The 23456-nt window shown below is 46.0% G+C and overlaps 1 protein-coding gene across 7 annotated transcripts in view; it reads left to right on the top strand.

The window, feature by feature from the left end:
- Nucleotides 1-23456, top strand: part of dock10 (dedicator of cytokinesis 10) — a 241720-nt gene that overhangs the window by 168429 nt on the left and 49835 nt on the right. For 5 of the 7 annotated variants that reach the window (XM_083637499.1, XM_083637503.1, XM_083637502.1 and 2 more), the window contains exon 2: nucleotides 20101-20220. In XM_083637499.1, the coding sequence (XP_083493625.1) occupies nucleotides 20101-20220 (120 nt within the window). Of the gene's footprint in view, nucleotides 1-13478; nucleotides 13582-20100; nucleotides 20221-23456 lie in introns of those variants that run through there. The other 2 variants (XM_083637504.1, XM_083637500.1) reach the window with 1 other exon arrangement.

The following is a 23456-nucleotide window of genomic DNA, read 5'->3' as shown; positions in this document are numbered from 1 at the left end:
GCTGCTGCAGAGCCTTTAGTGGTGAGAGGTGGTGCTGCTGCAGAGCCTTTAGTGGTGAGAGGTGGTGCTGCTGCAGAGCCTTTAGTGGTGACAGGTGGTGCTGCTGCAGAGCCTTTAGTGGTGAGAGGTGCTGCTGCAGAGCCTTTAGTGGTGAGAGGTGGTGCTGCTGCTGCTGGCTTTGGGAAGCACAGAGGAGGGGGCTTGGGGCAGGATGGAGTTGGGTGGTGTGGTAGGAGGCAGGCTATTGCACTGTCATCTGCTACTGTGTGTGTGGGGGGCATTCAAATGTGTACACTGTGTGGGAGAGGAATTGTGTATGTGTGTGTGCACATACTTTTGCGTGTCTCTGTACAGTGTGTGTGTGTGTGTGTGTGTGTGTGTGTGTGTGTGTGTGTGTATGTGTGTGTGTGTATGTATGTGTGTGTACATGTGCATCTAGTGCACTGTTTATAATTAGCGGTGTAAAGCATTGTAATAACAAGCCTCTAATGTGGGAGGTGGGCGGGATTATCTGCCACTCTGACCCTAATCGTGACCTAACGGCGTCACCATGGTTATGTGGTTCTGTTTGGAAGCCAGCCTGACTGTGCCAAAGTCTGACTCAGTCTGACTCTGGACCTAAACATGTTGTCTCTCCACATCTGCTGCTGGCTGCTAAACACATTGGGATCCATGATAGCACCACTGGTGTCTCCTCGCTGTTAGCAAAACCATGCTAGAAATCCCCCCAAATGATTCCAGGGGACTATTCCAGCCATGTTTCACATACCGTAAATTCCGGACTATAAGCCGCACCGGTCTATAAGCCGCGGGTGTTTTGATGTTTAATTACCATATGTAAGGCTTCGTGCACAGAGGGGATTGTCGGGAAAGAGATGGCTGTTTGGGGAAGCTCCCATTTATTAACATTTCAACAAAACAAAAGTCAGGTCACTAATCCCCAGACAAAATCACACATTGTGAGATGCTTAAAAATCACCATCGGCGGGAGCTTTACTCCAGATGCTGTGCAGCCAAGAACACAAGTGAAATTCGTTCTCTCGTGACCTGTGGTTCTCAACGTGATGGACGATTCACCTTTCTTGTTAACAGTCCTAGTGAGAGGCAGGTCGAACGTCAAAGGCACTTCATCCATATTTATGATCTGCTCCGGTCCGATGGAATATTCCTTGATCTTTCTTTGTGTGAATTCGCCGAAGTTTGTAATTTTCTCCTGGTAGTCGGGAGGGAGTTGCTGACACAGTCGTCCGCGCCCTGACGGACAGTCCCTTTCGTCTCGGGTTTGTGCATGATCCTTTGCTGCTGCTGCTGTTGTTGTTCCTGTCTCGCTACTGTCTCAGACATGGCTTTCAGGCTCAATCGCCGCCATCGTCGTAACACAGCCAGTTCTCCATCTTTTGAAGCATGATGTTAGATTACAACGAGCTAGTTGTGTGGCTTAGCCTTCCAAAATGTTGCTGTTAGTTTTTTAGAATGTAATACATAGAATTGGGAATGTTACATTCAATTTCATTCAGACTGTCTTTCAGGCTCAATCGCTGCCTTTTTCCCCCCGGAGCGAGGGAGGAGGGAGGGTGTTTTACCGTAGTGGCTGAGAGAGAGTAGTGGCACAGTGCTCCAATCAGGTCGCGAGGCACATTTTTTGCAACATCATCCAATCAGGGTCTCGCTCTCATAATGTCTGTCTTGCTCTCGTTCTGCCTCATACCAACATCCATAGATTTTGGAGGTTCCCGAGTGGCCGTTTGCTGGAAAAATCCATAGATAAGCCGCACCGTTATATAAGCCGCAGGGGGCAAAAAAGGCCAAAAAACGGGAAAAAAGCCGCGGCTTATAGTCCGGAATTTACGGTACTATTAACTTTGTCTTGTATCCTCAGTTTTTTCCATTACCATCTTCCTATTTGGAACCTGGAACCATCATTTACAAGTTTGACCTTATTCTTGTTAAAATGTGCATTGGAATCCCCCCCCCCCCCCCCCCCATCCCAATGAACATCGGAACAGCTGCTAAGTCCATTCGTACTTAAATGCAATACCTCCAATTTTGGATCCACCTTTGACCTAGCATAGTTTTCCAAAGGAAATTCTCTTAAACAAAGACTACCATCGGAAAGTGAAGGGGGGAACATATCATGGATACAAGAAGTAAAGTTATAAAACATGACAGACAATCCCAAAGAAATTTGTCGCTTGCTTGGGCAATTTCTTGTTCCACAGTTTGTCTGCTATAGAAACACACAAAGAATTTGGAAATTTATAATGACAAGGTTTGAAAACCACTATCAAACATTTGAAAGCTATTGTTTTTGGTTTCTTTCAGCACAGCCACCCACGATGCAAGAGGGTCGTCATGAACAATAGAGAAAGACCACACATAGACATTCTTTCTGTTGACACCAGGAAAAATGAGAGTGATATAAAAGTGATTCATTGTCGCTGGCGCTGAACAGCAGAAGGAGACCTGAGCGGGTTCTTCAGAGGAACTTGGTACTTGGTTGCAGACTCAGATGTTGGTCTATATAGGCCCGCTCAGTCAGTATCCTAATGCCTGTCTATGTCTATGTGCTGAACCAAAGTCAGGAGAATTTCGCATGCTGGCTCTATTTTCCTCTACAGACCTAAAACTCAACATGCACACTTCATCTGTGAAGCCTCCCACTCCCCCCACTCCACTCTCCTTCATCCACTTTCCATTCAATAGCTCACCATTCCTGCAACCTCCACCAGCCCCCACCCTCACCCCAGACCCAGAGCCACACACACTGCCAGCCCCCACCCTCACCCCAGACCCAGAGCCACACACACTGCCAGCCCCACCCTCACCCCAGACCCAGAGCCACACACACTGCCAGCGCCCACCCTCACCCCAGACCCAGAGCCACACACACTGCCAGCGCCCACCCTCACCCCAGACCCAGAGCCACACACACTGCCAGCGCCCACCCTCACCCCAGACCCAGAGCCACACACACTGCCAGCGCCCACCCTCACCCCAGACCCAGAGCCACACACACTGCCAGCGCCCACCCTCACCCCAGACCCAGAGCCACACACACTGCCAGCGCCCACCCTCACCCCAGACCCAGAGTCACACACACTGCCAGTACCCACCCTCACCCCAGACCCAGAGTCACACACACTGCCAGCCCCCACCCTCACCCCAGACCCAGAGCCACACACACTGCCAGCGCCCACCCTCACCCCAGACCCAGAGCCACACACACTGCCAGCCCCCACCCTCACCCCAGACCCAGAGCCACACACACTGCCAGTGCCCACCCTCACCCCAGACCCAGAGCCACACACACTGCCAGCGCCCACCCTCACCCCAGACCCAGAGCCACACACACTGCCAGCGCCCACCCTCACCCCAGACCCAGAGCCACACACACTGCCAGCGCCCACCCTCACCCCAGACCCAGAGCCACACACACCAGCCAGCCACTCTGGAACATTAAACTGCATTTACTGTAGGATTTATTGCCTGCACAGTGCACACTCAGCCAAACATGTACAGTACCCGCACATAGACAGTCAGACACTACAATCTGTAATGTTCTCTCTCCTCTTTCCTCGATAAAATCCAAAAGCAAAGATGACCGCAACAGTCTATTTGACCAAATCAGTCCAAACTAAGAGAGAGAAAGAGACAGAGGACAGTGAGGACACTAGTGTGTCTGTGCAGACTGCTCTGTCTGCAGATGCAGTCTGCAGAACCCACCCAGCAGCAGCAGCAGCACAGCTCTGACTTGCAGTCTTGCAATGGCTGCTGGTGCGATCGGGGTAACAGCGACAGTGCCGCAGAATGAAAATGAGAAAAATTATGAACCCAGTTTGTGTCTGCGCGTGTGTGTCTGCGCGTGTGTGTGTGTGTGTGTGTGTGTGTGGATGTGTAGCGGCTGGTTCTGGTCAGCTGACAGAGCTATTGCAGACTGTGATTTGTTGGCTGCGCTGGGTTGGGCTGATCCGTGCACAGCTGCAGTCACTGTGTGTGTGTGTGGGTGTGTGTGTGTGTGTGTGTGTGTGTGTGTGTGTGTTTTAGAGGAAGAGAGGCAGACAGAGAGAGAGAGAGAGAGAGAGACCCTTGTAAGGCTGCCAGTGTGTAAGCTCAGTAACAGTAGGGGCTGGAGGAAAGAGGGAGATTGGAACAGAGCAGCACAGTAGAGCCAGAGGAAGCAAAGCTGAGCAGGGCTGCATGGTGGAGAGAGGGGAGCTGGAGGGGCAGTGTAGGTGAGGCAGGGCAGGGCAGGGCAGGGTAGGATGGAGACAGAGATGTTCCCCTGGGATTGAACAGAGTACAGCACCACTGGCTGGACCGACGAGGCTGTTGGCAGGACAGGCGCTTGACTTTTGGATCAGAGCTTGAGCAGGTTTGGCACGGGCCACAGCTGCACCGAAACTGGGCTGCTGAAGCTGTGAGGGAGTGGTGGTGTGACATCACGTCTGGCTGGGGCTGGACTAGGCCAGTCCTGGAACAAGCCTCATCGTAGCTGCGCTGTAGGTGCTGGTGCTGGAGTGGACTGGACCTGGGACCGTGCCACACCGGGAAGTCCACACACAGCGGTGGATAAATGGGTTGCTCGGCCAGCGTGGTCCTGCTCCTGCGCTCGGTGGGCGGGGCCGACTGCGGTCACATGTGCTCGCGGCAGGACCAGCTGTCGTCGGATGCCGCCACGCCCACCCTAGAGGGCTACACCTGTACCGACGCACCTGTAACCATCATTGTCATGGTAACCGGCACTGCTGCAATCCTGCAACCAACCCCCACCCACCCAGCTCTGCCTGTCCACTTCGTGTGTGTGTGTGTGTGTGTGTGTGTGTGTGTGTGTGTGTGTGTGCGTGGGTGGGTGGGTGGGTGGGTGGGGAGTGACTGAGTGTGTGCTGTGCACCGCAGTGGACACATGTTTTGGATGTGTGTGTGTGTGTGTGTGTGTGTGTGTGTGTGTGTGTGTTCTTGTTCATGCGTGTTTTCAGCTGTAATCGGCCGGATTTCAGTTTCACTCGTTCAAAGCAGTAATTTGTGCCATGTGTCAATGTTATTCTTTTCATGTGTTCTCATATTTTCCTCTGCCTCTTTCTTTATTTCCTGCTCAACCAACCCCTCACCCCCCCCCCCCCCCCCTCTCTCTCTCTCTCTGTTGCCGAGGATGATGTATGACCCTGGACTCTGTGTGTGTGTGTGTGTGTGTGTGTGTGTGTGTGTGTGGGGGGGGGGGGGGGTCTGCTTGTTTTCCTCACAGCTGAGAGGAAAATCGGCGGAAATGGAGGGAGGAGAGTAACGGGGGATGGGGGGGTCAGACCAGAGGAATCTCGTTTCTGTGGGAAAAAATCTGCTTTCTCTGCATATGGCTTCACAGGATGACAAAAATAGATGATCAAAACAGAAAAACCCTGAATAGAATGGTGGGCAGGCAGTTTGTGTGAGCCAGAAAATGAATGAATGAATAAATGAGTGAATGAAAGTAACATAACACACTGGGTGTTTCTTTCTCCTTGCGTGACTTTCGTCTTTTCCTGAAGCATACTCCACAGTATGTGAGCCATCTGTTTGGGATCTGTATTCCGCTCGCGTTGGACACATCTCTTTATTCCCAGAAAGGACCCGGCTTCCTCTAAGCACAGTGGAAAAAATGTCAGAGTTTTGGCAGTGTGAGATCTTTACAGTCTCTTTTCCCCCCTTTCTCTCTTCTGGTGCCCCTCTCCTCTCCCAGGCTCTGTGGCAAACCTTCTGGTGCCCCTCTCCTCTCCCAGGCTCTGTGGCAAAACCTTCTGGTGCCCCTCTCCTCTCCCAGGCTCTGTGGCAAACCTTCTGGTGCCCCTCTCCTCTCCCAGGCTCTGTGGCAAAACCTTCTGGTGCCCCTTTCCTCTCCCAGGCCCTGTGGCAAAGTATGGCCATGTTATGCCTCGTTGATGCAGGCATCCCATTTGAGAAACAAATCGTATTTTCAAGACAGGCTTTTCCAGATTTTCGAGACAGACTTTCTGCCACAAATCCGATTTGGGCAAGTGATCAGATCGGCTACCATTCAATGTGTGTCCAGACATCACCAACCTATCTGCATGGGTGGTAGTCTCTCCCCAGACTCAAATATTACGTTGAATTGCTTACGCAATACGCATACTACATAAATGAGTCTGTACCACTTCACAGCCACTGCTGGGGTTTGAGGGCGCGTCTAGGGGGCGGTGAAATTGAATGAGTGACAGGTCGTAGCACCAATGAGAGAGTGGTTCGAAAAATGGGGGCTGCGCCTCTCGTGTTGTCTGATCGCAAAGTCGTTACTGATTGGGCAGGACTGTATCCATCACTGGCATATGATTGGCCAAGTGAACGGTTCCCTCCCATTACCAGCCGGCTGGGGGGAAGCGTCCCTGACCCAGAGAGAGCTGTGGAGTATGCAGTAACGTAGTAGTGTATCAGCGTAAGAATTCTCATGGGTCTGGCGTCGAGACTACATGGGTGGTAACCACATAGGCGTCAGTCACTACTATGCTGGTTTTACTCTGCAGCTTCTTTCCAACGCGGAAGCATGAGAAATGATCCATCATCTCGCCATCCAAGCAATCATGCTGTCAGGTAGTGGTGCAGAGAGGCTGGAACAGTATAACTTACGTTGCTGCTATGTCCCGTCGAGCTTCACTCTGCAGCGAGAGACGTGTTTGTTGCCATCCGCAAAATAGTGACTGGTGGGAGCATGTAGGAGCCTGTCCATGATCGGTGTTTGCCAATTTTAGAATGTGCCCGGGGACGTTTAGCAGGCCCTGTGGCCATCAAGGTCTTGTGGTCTTGTGCCTCAAGACACTCAGTTTATGCGGCCAATATCCGTGGAGAAACGGGTTGCAGTTGCGAGTGACGCCAAAGAAGACACTTTGAAATCCAATTTGAGCGACCAAAGCATCCGGACTGAAGATGCATCTGTTGAAATCGGATTGGAATCGCATTTAAAACCTCCTCCAAAATGTGTTTTGGAATGTGTATGATTAGCAAAAATCTGATTTTTTTTTTGGCTCTTACCTCATTGAGTGCCAGCCACTTTTGGAGAACGGACGCTCCCAGTGCCAGAGTTTCAGAGCGTTTTCAGTGATTTCCCGAGGCCCACAGAATATTGTGTGATATTACTATGTAAACACCGAACACGCACAAAGAACGATGAGACTCTCTTCTATCATCTGCAAAAAAAGGTTTATTGATACCATTTTCCGTTCTTTAGTTATGAGCCGGAGAAGATAGGTTGTTTTGAGCAAAAAGACACGTTTCAAATTAGAAGCTGAGATATTCCGCCTTTTGTGAAATGAAGCATTTCAAGCACATTCACTGAGTCTGAAGCTAATATTTTCTGATGTAGTGACGTGGTGTAGTTGTGTGGTGCCCTGCGTGCCCCACCCCCCTCTCCCCCCCTCAGCTGTAAACTCCCCCACACACTAACACGCCTCACGCACCCAGTCTATTTTCGGAAGCGCTCCGTTTTTGTGCGCCGGCTCCCAGCGCGACACGGAAAAGCCAAACCGGACTGCTGAGAATGGTTTGGCCCTTCGGCGTCGGGTGCTGCCTTTCTGGCGGCTAATCGTGTGGAGAAACTATGCAGACAGACAGACAGAGGCAGAGGGGCTCAGTTGTGGGCGCGGATTGACTGCTGTTCGCAGCCAACGTCAGCTGCAGCCAGAGCCATCTATATGGCTCTGGCTGCAGCATGAGCGGTTTCTCTTTCATCACGGGGCTTTTTCCTGCTGTTTTCCGGACCTTTCTCTAATCTGGAGAGCACTGTTGCCACCTAATGGGTCTGTAAAATAGGTTATACACCTTCAATAGCTCCCATATTTTTATAGGAGATGTAATAGGCTTTGATCCACGTCCCACCGTCAAAAAACGCAATTGACGACAATCGTCGTCATTGGCACTGTACGTCACTAATCGAATTGACGACGATTGTCGTCATTGGCACTCAATGAGTTAAAAACTTGATAAAATCGATCCGACTCCAACCTGGATATATGCCATAAATCTGATTGGGGCTGGCAGTCTGAACAAGGCCTTAGTTTGCACGGTAAAACCATGTTCCCTTGCAGGTTCCTGTGTGGAGTGGACTGTGCCTGAATCTGGTGCATTCACTCTGATCTTTTAAACTTGTATCTTCATCGCCATAAACCACCATCCTCATCTGCCTTCAAGGTTACTAAACTTTTAAAGACTGGGATCTGTCTGTCACTATAATGTCACTATATAAAAAACATTAATGATTCTGTACTAAAAAAAAAACATATTTTGATTTGTAAGCAAAGGTCTTAAGATGACTTACAGTGCATTTAATATGAACCCATAATGTTCTTTACGTGCATTCCTGCAAACATTTTCTAAGAGTAGTCGCCATGTTTTACATACAGTAGCTATGGGTGAGATTTAATGTTGGAATAAAATCGCCCATAAAATTGCTTATGAGAACATTAATAATTAATTGCGGGGGATGGAGCCTTTTTATGTTATTAAACTGCAGCCATGCAGTAAATGACTACAGAGGTGGAGAGGAGTAGCTATTAAGGAGTCTGTTTGTGGAACAATGGTTTTATTATTGGTCATATTTTATTTCTTTTTTTACTGAAACATTTGTATGTGATGTGTTTACTTGTTTTCCCTGAGCATCAGCACTTTATGTCCAAGACAAATTCCCCCATGGGAACAATAAGGTTCATCTTGCCTTATTTGGCATTGGGGGACCCACAAGAGCTGGGCCCCCAACCCCTACTTTGAGAAGCTATCACTGCGTTGTACTGTATCCCTTTTTGGCAGAAGTTGTTGGACAGATAGGGGCATATCAGGACATAAGGCTGACAGACAGAGATATGTAGTAGCAGAGCTTGTCCACCGGCTGCTCCCTCCAAGCTTGACGCCTCTTTTGCCTCCATCTGACTGCCACCCTGTCACAGACACTGTGGTCACCCTGTCACAGACACTGTGGTCACCCTGTCACAGACACTGTGGCCAGAGAAAGAATGTGCGGCCTCCACTCCCTCGGCCACTTTCACTCTGTGTTTACCCCTACTGTAGAGTGACGTTCAATCATGTCAGTGTGTCCGCCTTTGCCCGTTACTAACGCTAGATTTATACCATAGATCTTCTCTTACTATCTAGATGGGTCACCGCAGGCTCCGCCAATTCTAACAACTGGTAGCATCAAGTCTCTCAAATGCAAATGGTCACGTGGTCACCTCTCCCCAAGTCTCCTTACTCCCCTCCACCCCCACTTGTTTGTGATGACCTAGCAAGCTAACTTGAAATAGAGATTGTGAGTTCCCAAACTCCACACAAACCACACATATAAACACTAAGCTGCCCCTTGTTAGCTCAATACAGTTGAAACTAAGATATTCCATAAAAAAAAAAAAAAAAAAAAAATTAGCCACAGATTTAGCTACTACATCAACAAACTTTACATTTAGCTTTAGCTAATCGCTCCCTGGCCGCTAACATAAGTTCGTTGCCAAATCTCGCAAGAGTGTGTTGCTGAGACAGACACAGGTCTTGAACAAGTTTAGTTGTCTCCTGATCTGTCTGAAAAATGCCATTTTACTGTCAGAATATTCAGAGGATATGTGGCCTCGGAGAATGAGCCGAATATTTACGTTAATGAATATGGGGATGAAGGGATCTGTCATCATGTGAGATCACGTTGACTTTTCCCATTGACTCCAATAGACTCAGACCTGCTGAAAACCTCCTAAAGTGGGCGTGTCCGTGGAAAGCCATGGGCAAAACGCGCGTGCCCAAATGACAGGAAGTGAGTTGCAGTTGGTTCGTCTTGCTTGAAATCCATTGTCTTTGTTTATACTTTGCCACAAAGAAGAGAAAGGTCCCAGCTTCTGATTGTTTGTTGGTTAATTAGTGAGTCATTTTATTTATTTGTGTGAATTGGGAGATTGTCCATTTGTCCAGTCACTGAGAAATGAGGTTCTGTTTGTAAAATGATCGTTCACACAGTTGACTGGACTGGCTCAAATAATGACACGTGATGCATCCTGTATAGGTGTTAAGCTGCATGGCCAGACTCTCAAATCATTGTACAGTTCAAAAGAATGCGTGCGAGCTACACCATTAAACTCAGCATGTCAAATTACCCCCAAAAGAAGTGGCAAACACTGTTTCTCATGAGCAGGAGCCACCTCCCTCTCAAGTATGCATCTCTGTTAGTCCGGCTGTGTGTCTACTCTAATGATGTAAAGCAGATGGCTTCTGTCTGGTTTCTCCTCTCTGCTGTCTCAGCTGTCTCTCTCTCTCTCTCTCTCTCTCTCTCTGTCACACTCTCATCGCTCAATGAATAGACTGATAAGCTCTTAAACCCTGTGCTTGAGGAGGACATAGAGCAGCCTGTGCAGATGTGTGAAGACGTGAACCGGCCTGGACTTTCTCTCGTCATCATCAACTCTTTTTCTTTAATCTCCCTCTCCGCCTTTCTCTGTTCTGGCACTCGTTCAATCTCTTTGGTCTGCACTATCTTATTCATTTCTCCACTTTGATCACATCCAAATATTTTACTTCTGCTATTCTCTCTCTCTCTCTCTCTCTCTCTCTCTCTCTCTCTCTATGTCTCTCTCTCTCTCCCTCTCTCTCTCTCTCTGTCTCTGTCTCTCTCTCTCTCTCTCTCTCTCACTCCCTTGTTCACGGTTTTGCTGGAGGGAAGCCATGCTGTGAGCCAGCAGCCTTGTGCGCTATCTGTGCCCTCCTCCACACAGCTGTAGTTTACCAACATCAACACCCACTCTGCCTCCCCCTGCTGAGAGGGAGGGATAGACCAGCAGTGGAGAAGGGGGCGTCGAAGGGGAGACGTCAAAAGAGAGAAGGATGCTTAATGGGGTGACACGACGTGGACAAGACAGACAGAAAGAGAGCGAAAGAGAGAGAGAAGGAGTGAGAAGGAACAGCACGAAGACACCAAAGACAGGTGTGATGAGATGAGGAAGTGACGGGGAAGAGGAAGAGAGGGAGGCGATGGAGGGATGGAGCCAGCTGGGGCAGCTGGGGTAGAAGAGAGGAAGGATGGAGGGAGGGCGAGCTGGCGTGTGCCTCCTCAGTGTTCAGAAGAGGTCGTTAAACAGGCTTGAAGGAGTGCAGTGCTCACAGCGTATAATTATGATTCACTGTTTCAGACACAAAACATCAAAGAAACATTAAAGACTGAAAAACAAAACTTGTCTGAGATGACAGGTTGAGAGGTGGGCCATAGTAGCATGTCGATGATTTGATTTGACAATTCTGGGGACTGGATTTGGCTTTGGCCAATCCTGGCGTGTTCTGCCCCCAAATCCAGTGGGATTCAGCGTGTTGTGGTGGCACTACGCGAGAGAGCCACAGGCAGCCAGCTGCCTTTGTGTGGAGCAGAGCAGAGAGTGCAGCCTGTCGGCCTGGAATCTCCGAGGGGCCGGGGTCTGAATTCGGCCTTAACTACGTTAACTAACGTTATCCTGGAATGCGATTTTAACGAGCCACTTACATTTCTTTGCATTGTTAGACATTACCGTTTGCTTTATTTTGTATGTTACATACAATTGGCCGAGTTATTAGTTAGTTTATGGGCTAGAAATTCTGCCAGGTTACAGACAGTAGGCACCATTTTCTCCTTCATTTAGAGGAGAAAATTCCCCTGAAATAAAGATGAATTGGCCATGTCATGATATGATTGGTTGAAATGGGGTAGAAATGTGATAGTACTATGTGATGTCAGCTAACTGTAGATTACTGTTATGAATTAAATCTTGAAAAATTAACTTTTGATGTGGAAAAAGTGTGAAAAACTAAAGAAATTTGCTTTTTGCATACTTTAATAAATGGGTGCACTGCGCATACCCAGGTATTTGAACTAAAATGAAAAAAAAAATCTATTTTGGGGTTTTTCAGCTCGACTTTTAACAGTGACGTTGAATATGGTCTGGGAGTGGTAAGGTGAAACAAACTTCTCAGTTCTCACCTCAACCTCAAAATTCCCTATACCTATTTCACACATCTGAATGCAGCCACATGCTATACTGCTTCTAGTTCTATACTTAACCCATTGATACCTGATGCAGCATTTGTGTGCGTATCCCTTTAAGACCGCGAACCGCGTTAACGCGGTTCGCAGTCTTAAAGGGATACGCACACAAATGAGGGATATACACGCAAATGCTGCATCAGGTATCAATGGGTTAAAAGGGCAGTGTGCAAATGACTGAACAGCCTTAGCACTGTGTGAATTAGCTGCACAGTGTCAAACTAATCTTGTTTTTCACACTCATTGACTTGACTGCACAAACTCTTTTAAATGGGGAAACTCCATTGATCTGTTTGTTTGCGTCACTTACATCTTCAATACCCCCCCATGACCTAATGGAATGGAACTTTCTCATTCACATTTATTTGTATTGGCAACAGTCAGTTGGTTATAGCAACAGAAGTCGTTTCCTCTATAACTGATTCTGACTCTGTTCTGCTATCGAGTTTGATCTGGGGAAGTGAGTGTGTGCACGTGTGTGTGTGTGTGTGTGTGTGCGTGGGTGTGTGTGCGTGTGTGTGCGTGGGTGTGTGTGTGTTTGTGTGTGTGTGTGTGTGTGTGTGTGTGTGTGTGCGTGTGTGCGCGTGTGCGTGCAGCCGTGCATACAGTACCTGCAAGCAAGGAAATATGTAAATGTTATGTTTACGTGTACATTCATGTTTCATATCAAAATTCTGTAGAAAGATGCCACCTACACCCAGCTCTCTATGCAAGAGGGACAGAGACAATGCCCTGGATTTAATGAAGGAACTTGGTGGTTGAGCGTTGTCGGTGTGCATGTATGTACAGTACGTGGGTGCATGCTGACGCTGTGCTATTGATAACCACGACCAGAAGGAGATAAGACGCACAGAGTGAAGTGAACGTCGCTTTGAGTGAGAAGGTGTGAGTACATGATAGTGTTTGCCTGTAGAGAGAGAAGCAGTTGCTTATTGTGTGTGTTTTGCAGTATGGCAGCGAGTGTAGAAGCAATTTGGATCACGCAATCGTAATTTTGTTTCTGCTGTGCCTTGTGTATAGCTTGAACGAGAATAAAGGTGAACTTTAACTTGAATTTAGTGTGAGCCGGTAACCCCCGCTTTTCATTTCTTCAGTCCATATGATCGCTTTAAGTCTCCTGAAAATGGTCACAAAGTGATCGAGGAGAGAATAAATATGAATTGTACAAAGTGGAGAGGGTGGTTCTATAGTTTTTCGTTTACCCGGTGATTCCTCGTGTGTGTGTGTGTGTGTGTGTGTGTGATAATATACATAATGTGTATGCAGTTCCGCGACATACATCACACGTTCACTTCCTCCACACATCCACGCGCTCTCTGACGTGCCTGCCACACCCGCTGAACGCTAGTTCTGCTTCTGACAGAGCACATGTCCTCAACGTGTGTTTTGTTTCACTTGTAGCGTTGCCTCTGACTTGAGCCGCTCTCTGTTGGAGTTACAGTAGATAGCAGACAGGTGTCTGCTCTGTGTGGAATATGAGCTTCAGGAGCAAAATCACCTTCAGAAGGAAAATCAAGAACAAACGAGTGAGATCGAATCATTTCAACCGCCTGAGTATTGTACGTATCGTCTCTTTCTGTCTCAGTTAGTCGTATCATTATATAACCAGGTATTTTACACTAATAGATTCAAATGATCTAGAATTAAATGACTGCCACGTTGTGGTTTAGGGTTTTGCTATCAATGACATGTGTGTGCCTGCCTGCTGTAAATGTAATTTATAGCCTGCTACACCAGTGGTACTCAACCTTGCCCTACTCAGGAGCCACATTGACAATTTTGTTGTCGTTGCAAGAGTCACAATCCAAAATCGTCCCAACCAGTTTGGTTCTGTTTGCGTCTCGCCAGCTCAGAACCTCGCGTGCTTTGTTTTGTGATGGCGCTGAAAATTGGACCTTTTGAATTCTGAACTGACGTTAACACAAAGCAGACAGATTAATTTTCCCAAACCCATGGACACGAAGAAAAACTTGAGTTCCCGCCGGTCTTCTTTTAAATGTTTGATATTCCTCTTCATATTTGCGTCTCTTACGTTCTTTAGCTATCATTGTGATGATTGTCTGCAGCGGCAGCCGAATTCATCTCTGCCGTTATATAATACTCATAGCCCATATTCATCTTTTCTGTAGTATCAGCATTTATGACATGAGGATGTCTTTGTCTGCCTCATTTCCTCTCCTTGTGCCAATGTGGGATTTGTATGTTACCGTCCCTTGCAGCATGCGTGACAGGTTCATAGTTTGAAGTTGAGAGAGAAAGCGATACACGTCTAGCAGATGTTACCGTGTTCCACCATCTGAGAGCTGTCAGCTTGTCAGTGAAAGCTCATCTGACATCACATGCCAGATGCCAGAAGGCACCATCTGAGGGTGTTCATATACATTTTGACTCCAAATGTAGACCAGGTTGTGACTATGATGATTGACGTCATAACTTTAACCTCGGCTAATCTGTCTGTCTTTCTGAATGGTTTTCTCTGCCGTTGTTGTGCTCATGATAGTTTTTTATTTAGAGTAGCAAATTTGAAATACATTTACAGGATATGTTTTCTTCAACAGCAGCATGTTGGAAAAAGCCAGTGTGAACTACAGCTTTACTAGTTGGATTGAGTAGACACCAGAAGTAGGGCTGAAAGATATTGACCAAAAAAATCAAATCAAATTGTGATTTATCGGACACATTATTGCAATTGTGATTTAAACTTGAGATGTTAACGTTTTTGTTGATGTCAAAAATGGTTGAGAACTTAAAAAGTGATTTTGTTAACAAAAATAGTGTGTGTGTAGAGGATTTATTTTTTATTTTATTTTATTTCGAATTTATTGTCATCCATCCATCTTCAACCACTTATCCGGGATCAGGTCGTGGAGGTAGCAGTTCCAGCAGGGGACCCCAAGCTTCCCTTTTCCTGGCCACATTAGCCAGCTCTGGCTGGGGGATCTGAAGGCGTTCCCAGGCCAGCGTGGAGATAATCTCTCCACCTAGCCCTCGGTCTGCCTCCTCCCAGCTGGACATGTCTGGAACACTTCCCTAGGGACATGACCAGGTGGCATCCTTACCAGATGCCCGAACCACCTCAACTGGCTCCTTTGTAAGCGAAGGAGCAGCGGCTCTACTCCGAGTCCCTCACAGATGACTGAGCTTCTCACCTTGTCCCTAAGGGAGATGCCAGCCACCCGCCTGAGAAAAAACATTCCGGCCGCATGTAGCCGCGAGCTTGTTCTGTTGGCCATGACCCATCCTTCATGACCATAGGTGAGGGTAGGAACGTTTTTTTGTTAACCAATATTAGACTTCATTCATGGACCAAAGATTAGCCAAAGCCCTAAAACACCTTGTTTAATCCATTTTGAAATTTGAACCAGAAGCAGAACCTCTACTACTGTAGTAGTGAATGCTGTGCAGATGATCATGAAGTTATCCAGACGAATGACAAGCATCAGTGTTTGGAGTTAGGAAGGTTCTGGATATAGTCAAATGTAGAATGCTGACAATGTATTGTTTTTGAATGCTCCATATGTTTTTGTTTATTTTTGTTTTTTAATGAGTACATGAACCATATACAATATTATGTTTGGTATAGGTAGTACTTTTATGTTTTAATAGATTTCAGGCAGAGCGCCATTGTTGTAATCTAACCTTAAAGCAACACTCAGGCGATTTTCAACCAGCTTTGTATCATTACATCGGCAGTATGTCAGAAAACTGTAAATGGTTTTGAAGTCATTCATTTAGCGTGACAGTTATTGAGATTGAGTTATTGTTGTTGATTTGAGTTAGGTTGTGGACCAGTGACAAATGACATCACTGGTCCACAACTTCACTCAAATCAACTCTCAATAACTGTCACACTAAATGAATGCCTGTAAAACTGTTTATAGTTTTCTGATACTGTTACGTTCCCAAGTTTGACCAGGGGAGAAAGGATGTAACGTATGAAACACAACAAACCGGGGGACAAAGGAGACAGAGATCATTTAGAATAATCAGATTTTATTACTAAAATAATGTTAAATAAAAAGGTACAAATTGGACCAACTGAGGATTGATTGATTGATAACTTTATTGATTCAATAAGAGCAGAATTGTGCAAGACAATACAGCAAAAATATTGATCAAAAGGAATAAAACACAATAAAGCCCAAGGGCTTGTTTCCATTGTGGTCCTTTGTGTGGGACAAGTGGAGTGAATATGTGTGCAGGTGTGAGCGCGTGTGTGCGCGGGCAACAAACACAAACAATGAAACATTTAACAACACAACCATACACTCAATGACTGATTAGTCATTGACTGAATGGTTATTTAAATAACAAAAAAATGCACCAATCAATAAATAAAAAGAGAGACCAGCTCATAATAAATCAAAGACCTACCTAGGGTTTAAAAACTGCGTGCATACAAGAGACAAAAGAAAAATAAAAGGTTAGGAACCCATTTGGGAACCAACCAGCCATTTTTTCAAGGCGAGCTTAAAAGAAAACCTGGAATTAAAGGTCTTTATACTCTCAGGGAGTTTGTTCCATAAAATAGCTGCTGAGTAAGAGAAGGTACATTTACCCTTTAAAGATTTAAATTTGGGGGGAACAATGTTGGAGGTGCTTCCTCTTGTGGAGTAGCCATGTACATCACTGACTTTACAGAAGTACGGTAGTCAAGAGAGGTAGCGAGGAGCCTCCCGTTTAAAAATCCTGAAAACCATGCACAGTTTGATCTGAGAAACCCTCTCCTCCACTCTGAGCCACCTAAGGCTAAGGAAGTGAGAGGGGAGGAGATGGTCTCTGGGATGCAGTTTCAGGATAACCCGTAATAATTTATTCTGAGATGTCTGAAGCCTGTTTTTAAGTTTTATGGTGATTGCCGTGAACCAGGAGGAGCAAGCATAGTCAAAATGACATTGAATCAGAGCATTTGCCAAGGTTTCGAGGGCGCTCTTGTCTATGAAGGATGAAATTCTGGCTAAGAATTTGGTTTTTTGATTTACTTTGGAAATTACTTTTGAGGCCATGCTCTCTCCAGAGAGTTTGTTATCTAAAATGCAGCCAAGGTACGTAATCTCCTCCTTGGTGTTAACAGCTACGTCAGTAACGTCACCCACCATAATTTTAAACCCAGGGGACTTTTGTAAATTAAAATTTGACGAAAAATAAAATAGACTCCGTTTCCCCCAGATGAAGTGATAATTTGTTGTCCGAGAGCCACACACTAACACTGTGAAGCTCACTGCTCGATTTCCTTTCGATCTCCCCCCTGTCCTTGTGAAAGAACAGGAGGGTGGAGTCGTCTGCGAAAAGGAACAGGTTAAGACTGCTTCCTGAAATGGAGGAAGAGTGGTTAATAACACAAAAGCTAGGTTTAGACAAATAGAATGATCACACTCTCAAAGAGAGTCACCAGGCGCCCCACTCTCAATCTGAGAGTCACACTCTCTAGAAGAGTTAAGAAAGCTTTCTTTGACCGACACCGGTCCACAAGTGCTAAGCACCACGCACACAGCACACAATGCTGTGTGCAACACAGTTTTGGGAAGCCCCAACACACGGCACCAAGCTGTAAGGAATTTGGTATACACCAACACACAGCACCAAGCTGTCACGATGGCCCACTGCGGCTGACTGTCTGTCTCTCCATGGTTTTAAGCTGCAGCCTCTGATTGGCAGAGTGAGTACACCTGTGCTCTCCTGCACAGGTGCCACAGCACAGGGGGGAGGGCCTGGAGAGGAACAATCAAGCACAGACACTCCCACGTAACAGATACACTACTGATGTAATGATACAAAACTGGTTGAAATTCACCGGAATGTTCCTTTAACTATTAATAATGGGGCTGCCCTAAGGCGAGCATCACCTTTTCTGGCGATCTGTGGACTTTCCTACACTCTTGTCTTCTTCCCCCTGTGGTCGGTGTTGGTGGAGTCAGTGCCAAGGGCTTTTCTCTCTGACACTCTCTGTACAGTAAAGGTAGCTGTTGTGTGGGTAAACCCCTGGCCTTAACCGTCGGCCTGTGAACAGAATCTGTTGTGTGGGTAAAACCCGGGCCTTAACCGTCTGCGTGTGAACAGAATCTCAACGATCAGTACTTCCTCCCCCCTCCACGACCACAGCCTCTTTCAGCTCAAATGTTTTACTCCCGCTGCGCTGTTGTTCTCTGGCAGACAGACATAATCTACCATTGTCCTCGATCTGTTCAACACATGTTTTTAATGCCATGTTTTCTTCTTATCCAATCCGCAATCCTTCAGAAATTATTTTCTAAGCTGTAATCTTTGAGCAAAGTCTAATCTATTGTGAACGTATCGTTTTCTCTGATGTTCACTGATCATTTTGCAAGGTGTCATTTGGTGGTTTATATTCTCTATGTTAATAAAGGATAAGGAGGACTATTCGCTAACAACCATCTGTTGATTAGTTTATCTTATGTGTGGTGCTATTTTCACATTTGAGGCTAGTCGTATGGGTGACATAAGTTAAATGACGCTATGCTATCCCAACTCGAATATAATCACAGTGCAAAGTTTCAAACCACTTCACATATATATTTTGTGCAACTCTGCCGTGTGGTGTAGCATAGCCTCCCATTACCACTTCATCTGCTACTTCCTCTGCACTGCTTTTAGCTCCTGGTGATGTCATGGAGAAACACAGGAAATGGCACGTTAATGGCTTTCATCCAGACATCTGAGATTGCGTCTTGGCTATGTATAATTGACTGTGACTATTGTCATCTCTAAGACCCTTTTGGCAATTGGCCTGCTTGTTACACTGCTGCTGTACTGTCCACCCCTAGAGGACTTGTTACACTGCTGCTGTACTGTCCACCCCTAGAGGACTTGTTACACTGCTGCTGTACTGTCCACCCCTAGAGGACTTGTTACACTGCTGCTGTACTGTCCACCCCTAGAGGACTTGTTACACTGCTGTTGTACTGTCCACCCCTAGAGGACTTGTTACACTGCTGCTGTACTCTCCACCCCTAGAGGACTTGTTACACTGCTGCTGTACTCTCCACCCCTAGAGGACTTGTTACACTGCTGCTGTACTCTCCACCCCTAGAGGACTTGTTACACTGCTGCTGTACTCTCCACCCCTAGAGGACTTGTTACACTGCTGCTATACTGTCCACCCCTAGAGGACTTGTTACACTGCTGCTGTACTGTCCACCCCTAGAGGACTTGTTACACTGCTGCTGTACTGTCCACCCCTAGATGACTTGTTGCACTGCTGCTGTACTGTCCACCCCTAGAGGACTTGTTACACTGCTGCTGTACTGTCCACCCCTAGATGACTTGTTGCACTGCTGCTGTACTGTCCACCCCTAGAGGACTTGTTACACTGCTGCTGTACTGTCCACCCCTAGAGGACTTGTTACACTGCTGCTGTACTGTCCACCACCCCTAGATGACTTGTTACACTGCTGCTGTACTGTCCACCACCCCTAGATGACTTGTTACACTGCTGCTGTACTGTCCACCCCTAGAGGACTTGTTACACTGCTGCTCTACTGTCCACCCCTAGATGACTTGTTACACTGCTGCTGTACTGTCCACCACCCCTAGATGACTTGTTACACTGCTGCTGTACTCTCCACCCCTAGAGGACTTGTTGCACTGCTGCTGTACTGTCCTCCCCTAGAGGACTTGTTACATGCTGCTGTACTGTCCACCCCTAGAGGACTTGTTACACTGCTGCTGTACTGTCCACCCCTAGAGGACTTGTTACACTGCTGCTATACTGTCCACCCCTAGAGGACTTGTTACATGCTGCTGTACTGTCCACCCCTAGAGGACTTGTTACACTGCTGCTGTACTGTCCACCCCTAGAGGACTTGTTACACTGCTCCTGTACTGTCCACCCCTAGAGGACTTGTTACACTACTGCTGTACTGTCCACCCCTAGAGGACTTGTTTGGTAAACCGTGTAGTACTGCAGTTCTTATACTGTAGCTTATTATTTCTCTGCTGTCACCCTGTCTCGTAGTAGATAATGAGATATAAAATAAAATAATTCATCTTGAAAACATCCAAACACATGCATTCTGAATACTGATGGATATATGATGTCTGTTTGTGTCCCACTGCAGCAGGAGAAGCCTAAGCTGATCGATCCTCTTGACTATGAAGCCGTCATCTCTGAGCTGGGAGACGAGCTGAAGGAAGACCCTCTCAGAGACCTGCTCCTCTTCCCTGACAATGACTTCTCGGTAAGCGTGCGTGCGTGTGTGCGTGAGTGTGTGAGCGAGCAGAACGTATGGGGGGACAAACGTGACTCGTCTCACACCACCTTTTTTTTTTTCAATATTTATTTTCCAATCTTCAGAACAAAAGTGAAACAAACTCAGATACACACACACACAAAACAAAAACAAAAACAAAAAAAGCAAACAACACATACCGACATTACAACACAGTGCTACCAGACGTGTAAGGAGCTTAGGTGCTTGTAAAAAAAATAATGATAATAATAATAAATTAAGGAGCTGGACGAGTCACTCATTTCTAACCTCGTCAAAGTAGGCCAGGAACGGGTCCCAAATAGTCGAGAACTTCACGAAGTGAGTTCGCCCTCATGTACCCGAGTCTCTCCATGCGCACAACCGAAACCGTGTCCGTCAGCCACAACTGAAAAGATGGTGGAGAGTGGGACTTCCACTCCTTTAGAATGAGTCTCTTGGCGACAGTCATCCCCTGCGTCAGAGATGGTCTCACACCACCTTTAACTAAACCAAACCGCCATGAAGAGTGGAACACCATGAAGAGAGTGGTGTGGTGGTTTGTGATGTCGCCACCTGTTGTCACAAACCCCTGAGACCAGCCAGTGGTGGGAGGAGGTTCAGGCAGCAAGAGGTCCAGGTCAGAGCACTGCTTTTCACCTTTGGGTGTCAGGCTTCACCAAACATTTAAGTGGGTTTACCGTAAATTCCGGACTATAAGCCGCACCGGTGTATAAGCCGCACCTGCAAAGTTGACTATTTTTTTCTTATATAAGCCGCACCGGACTATAAGCCGCGGGTGTTTTAATGGTATTTTTTTTTTTTTTTTTTTGTGTTTTAATGTTTAATTACCATATGTAAGGGTTCATGCACAGAGGGGATTGTCGGGAAAGAGATGGCTGTTTGAGGAAGCTCCCATTTATTAACATTTCAACAAAACAACATAACACAACACCACCTGTGTTGTTTTTTACAGTGCACACAGTGCACACAGTGTCATACAGTGTGGTGAAAAGAGGGCAAGAGAGGAAATTAAAACTTATTATAGTTATATAGGATTTATAGTTAGAAAGAGTGCTAAAAAAGAGAGATTTTTTTTTTTTTTTTTTTTTTTTTTTTTTGTTGAAAAAATCCATAGATAAGCCGCACCGTTATATAAGCCGCAGGGGCCAAAAAAGGCCAAAAAACGGGAAAAAAGGTGCGGCTTATAGTCCGGAATTTACGGTAAATGCTATTTTGTAGGGGTGGGGGAAAAAATCGATTCACCTAAGTATCGCGATTTTTAATGTCACGATTTTTTGGATCGATCTTTTATTCCAGAATCGATAATCGCAAATTAAAAAAAAAAAAAAAATTTTTTTTTTTTTTTTTTTTTTTTTTGGGTGCTTGCAGTCAGGCCACTCACTGAACAGCAGGCCAGGCGCCGCCTACTGGTTTACTAGTGGTTTTATTACTTTATTAGTTAGTCTGAAGTAATAATTACACTTCAGGGTTAAAGTGGGTGCATCTCATTGTAAAATTGGACTTCAAACGGCCCAAATCTGGCTTCAAACGGCCCAAATTTCACGCGCGTTGGCCCATATCGGCCTGGCCTGCTTGGTATCTAATGCCCGGCCTGAATTATGATCTCAGTCCGCCCCTGTTTTTAACTATATTGCCCAGCCCTACTCATGATATATAATATACAGTCTCTAGTGTATGATTCAACTTTTCCCATGTTCTAATCTAGTGTAAAAAAGCAAACAAACTGAAAAAAGAAAAGAAAAAAATAAACAAAAATCGCAATAAATCGTAATATCGAATCGCAATAATCGTAGAATCGCAATACTTAAGAATCGCAATATAAATCGAATCGGCACCCAAGAATCGTGATAGTATCGAATCGGGAGATAAGTGAATCGCCACAGCCCTACTATTTTGAAGAATTCCTCAGATTGGCACTCAATGTCTGGATTTTGACCTGGATTCATCAACAACACTACTAAATTCCCAATTTCCCTTAATACATTGATTTTCACCAGAAAAAAAGTGGAAAAACGTTTTAGCATCTCTTTAAAGGCGCTACATTTGTCAGTGTAACACATCAGTAAGCCATTACCACATTAACACCAACACTAGTATAATTACCCTAAAACAAGACCATCGATTGGCAAACGCTACACTGCATTCTACATTGTTTGCGAGCTAAATGGAGCTTAACTTCTCATAGATGACGGAACGAGTGAAAAATAGTTTCAAAAGTGTGTGTTCCTGTGTTTGCAACAGGAAGCAAGGGGTTTTACACGAAATCTAAATATGAATTTCTAATTTTGAGAATGACGAGCAGTAACGATACAAATGCACGAGATGTAGAGGCTACCAAACATTTCAACCATGGTGTTTACGGTTATTATAGCAAGCTATCACAGTCAATTTGACAGTGATAGAGTGATGTTGTTTACAACGCTACAGCAACACATAAATAGAGGAGTGTGTGCAAACACAAACACTCCCCCCGGCCCCACCCACCACTTATTCATAGTTTCATGCGTCATATTTAGATTTGCGGTCTTTTCATTACAGCCGGCTTCATGCTCTCCACCTCCCTTCAGCACTTCATTACGTGCTAATGTGTTCCTGCAGACACACACAGATCCACTGAACAGTAAGATGGCTTAATCGGCTGCTTGTGCTAAAGGAGTATTGTCTGCTTGTGTGGACCCTGGAGTTGATGTTTTAATGCATGACTCTACTGGTTCCAAGCTCTTTCTGGCTACAAAACAATCTCCTCTGATATGCTTTGTCTTGCAGCCTACAGTCAATTTCCATAATTGAAAGTGAGAGTGGCTTTGGCGTATTGGAGTATTGCTAAATGTGAAAACGCCATTCACGAGAGTTGCTGCTCTGCCAGCTGGTTTGTGAGCGCAGCGTTGCAGCCAGCTGATTGGCTTGTATAAATCAAAGCCGGACTCTGGTCACGCACACAGATCTTTATTGCGGACAGATTTTCAATGCCTTCATCATTTGGAAGGAGATTCCTATACCTCTGTCTGAATATGAACATCCAGCGAAAAGACTGAAAGTTGATTTTCTGTGTAAAGGATTGTCCAATGCTCTGTAATTAGAGTTGAATGTTTCATAAGCTAGATGAATAGCTATAAGTCCAATCAGGGCTGAGAATGGAAATACATAATTAAGGGTTGGACTTTGAAGGACCAAAGCTATGCAGCTTCTCTGTAATCAAGGCG

This window comes from Poromitra crassiceps (genome assembly GCF_964638095.1).
Source record: "Poromitra crassiceps genome assembly, chromosome: 5".
In the NCBI taxonomy this organism is placed as follows: domain Eukaryota; kingdom Metazoa; phylum Chordata; class Actinopteri; order Beryciformes; family Melamphaidae; genus Poromitra; species Poromitra crassiceps.
The sequence above is the reverse complement of the archived record's forward strand: the minus strand, read 5'-3'. Positions and strand labels throughout refer to the sequence as shown.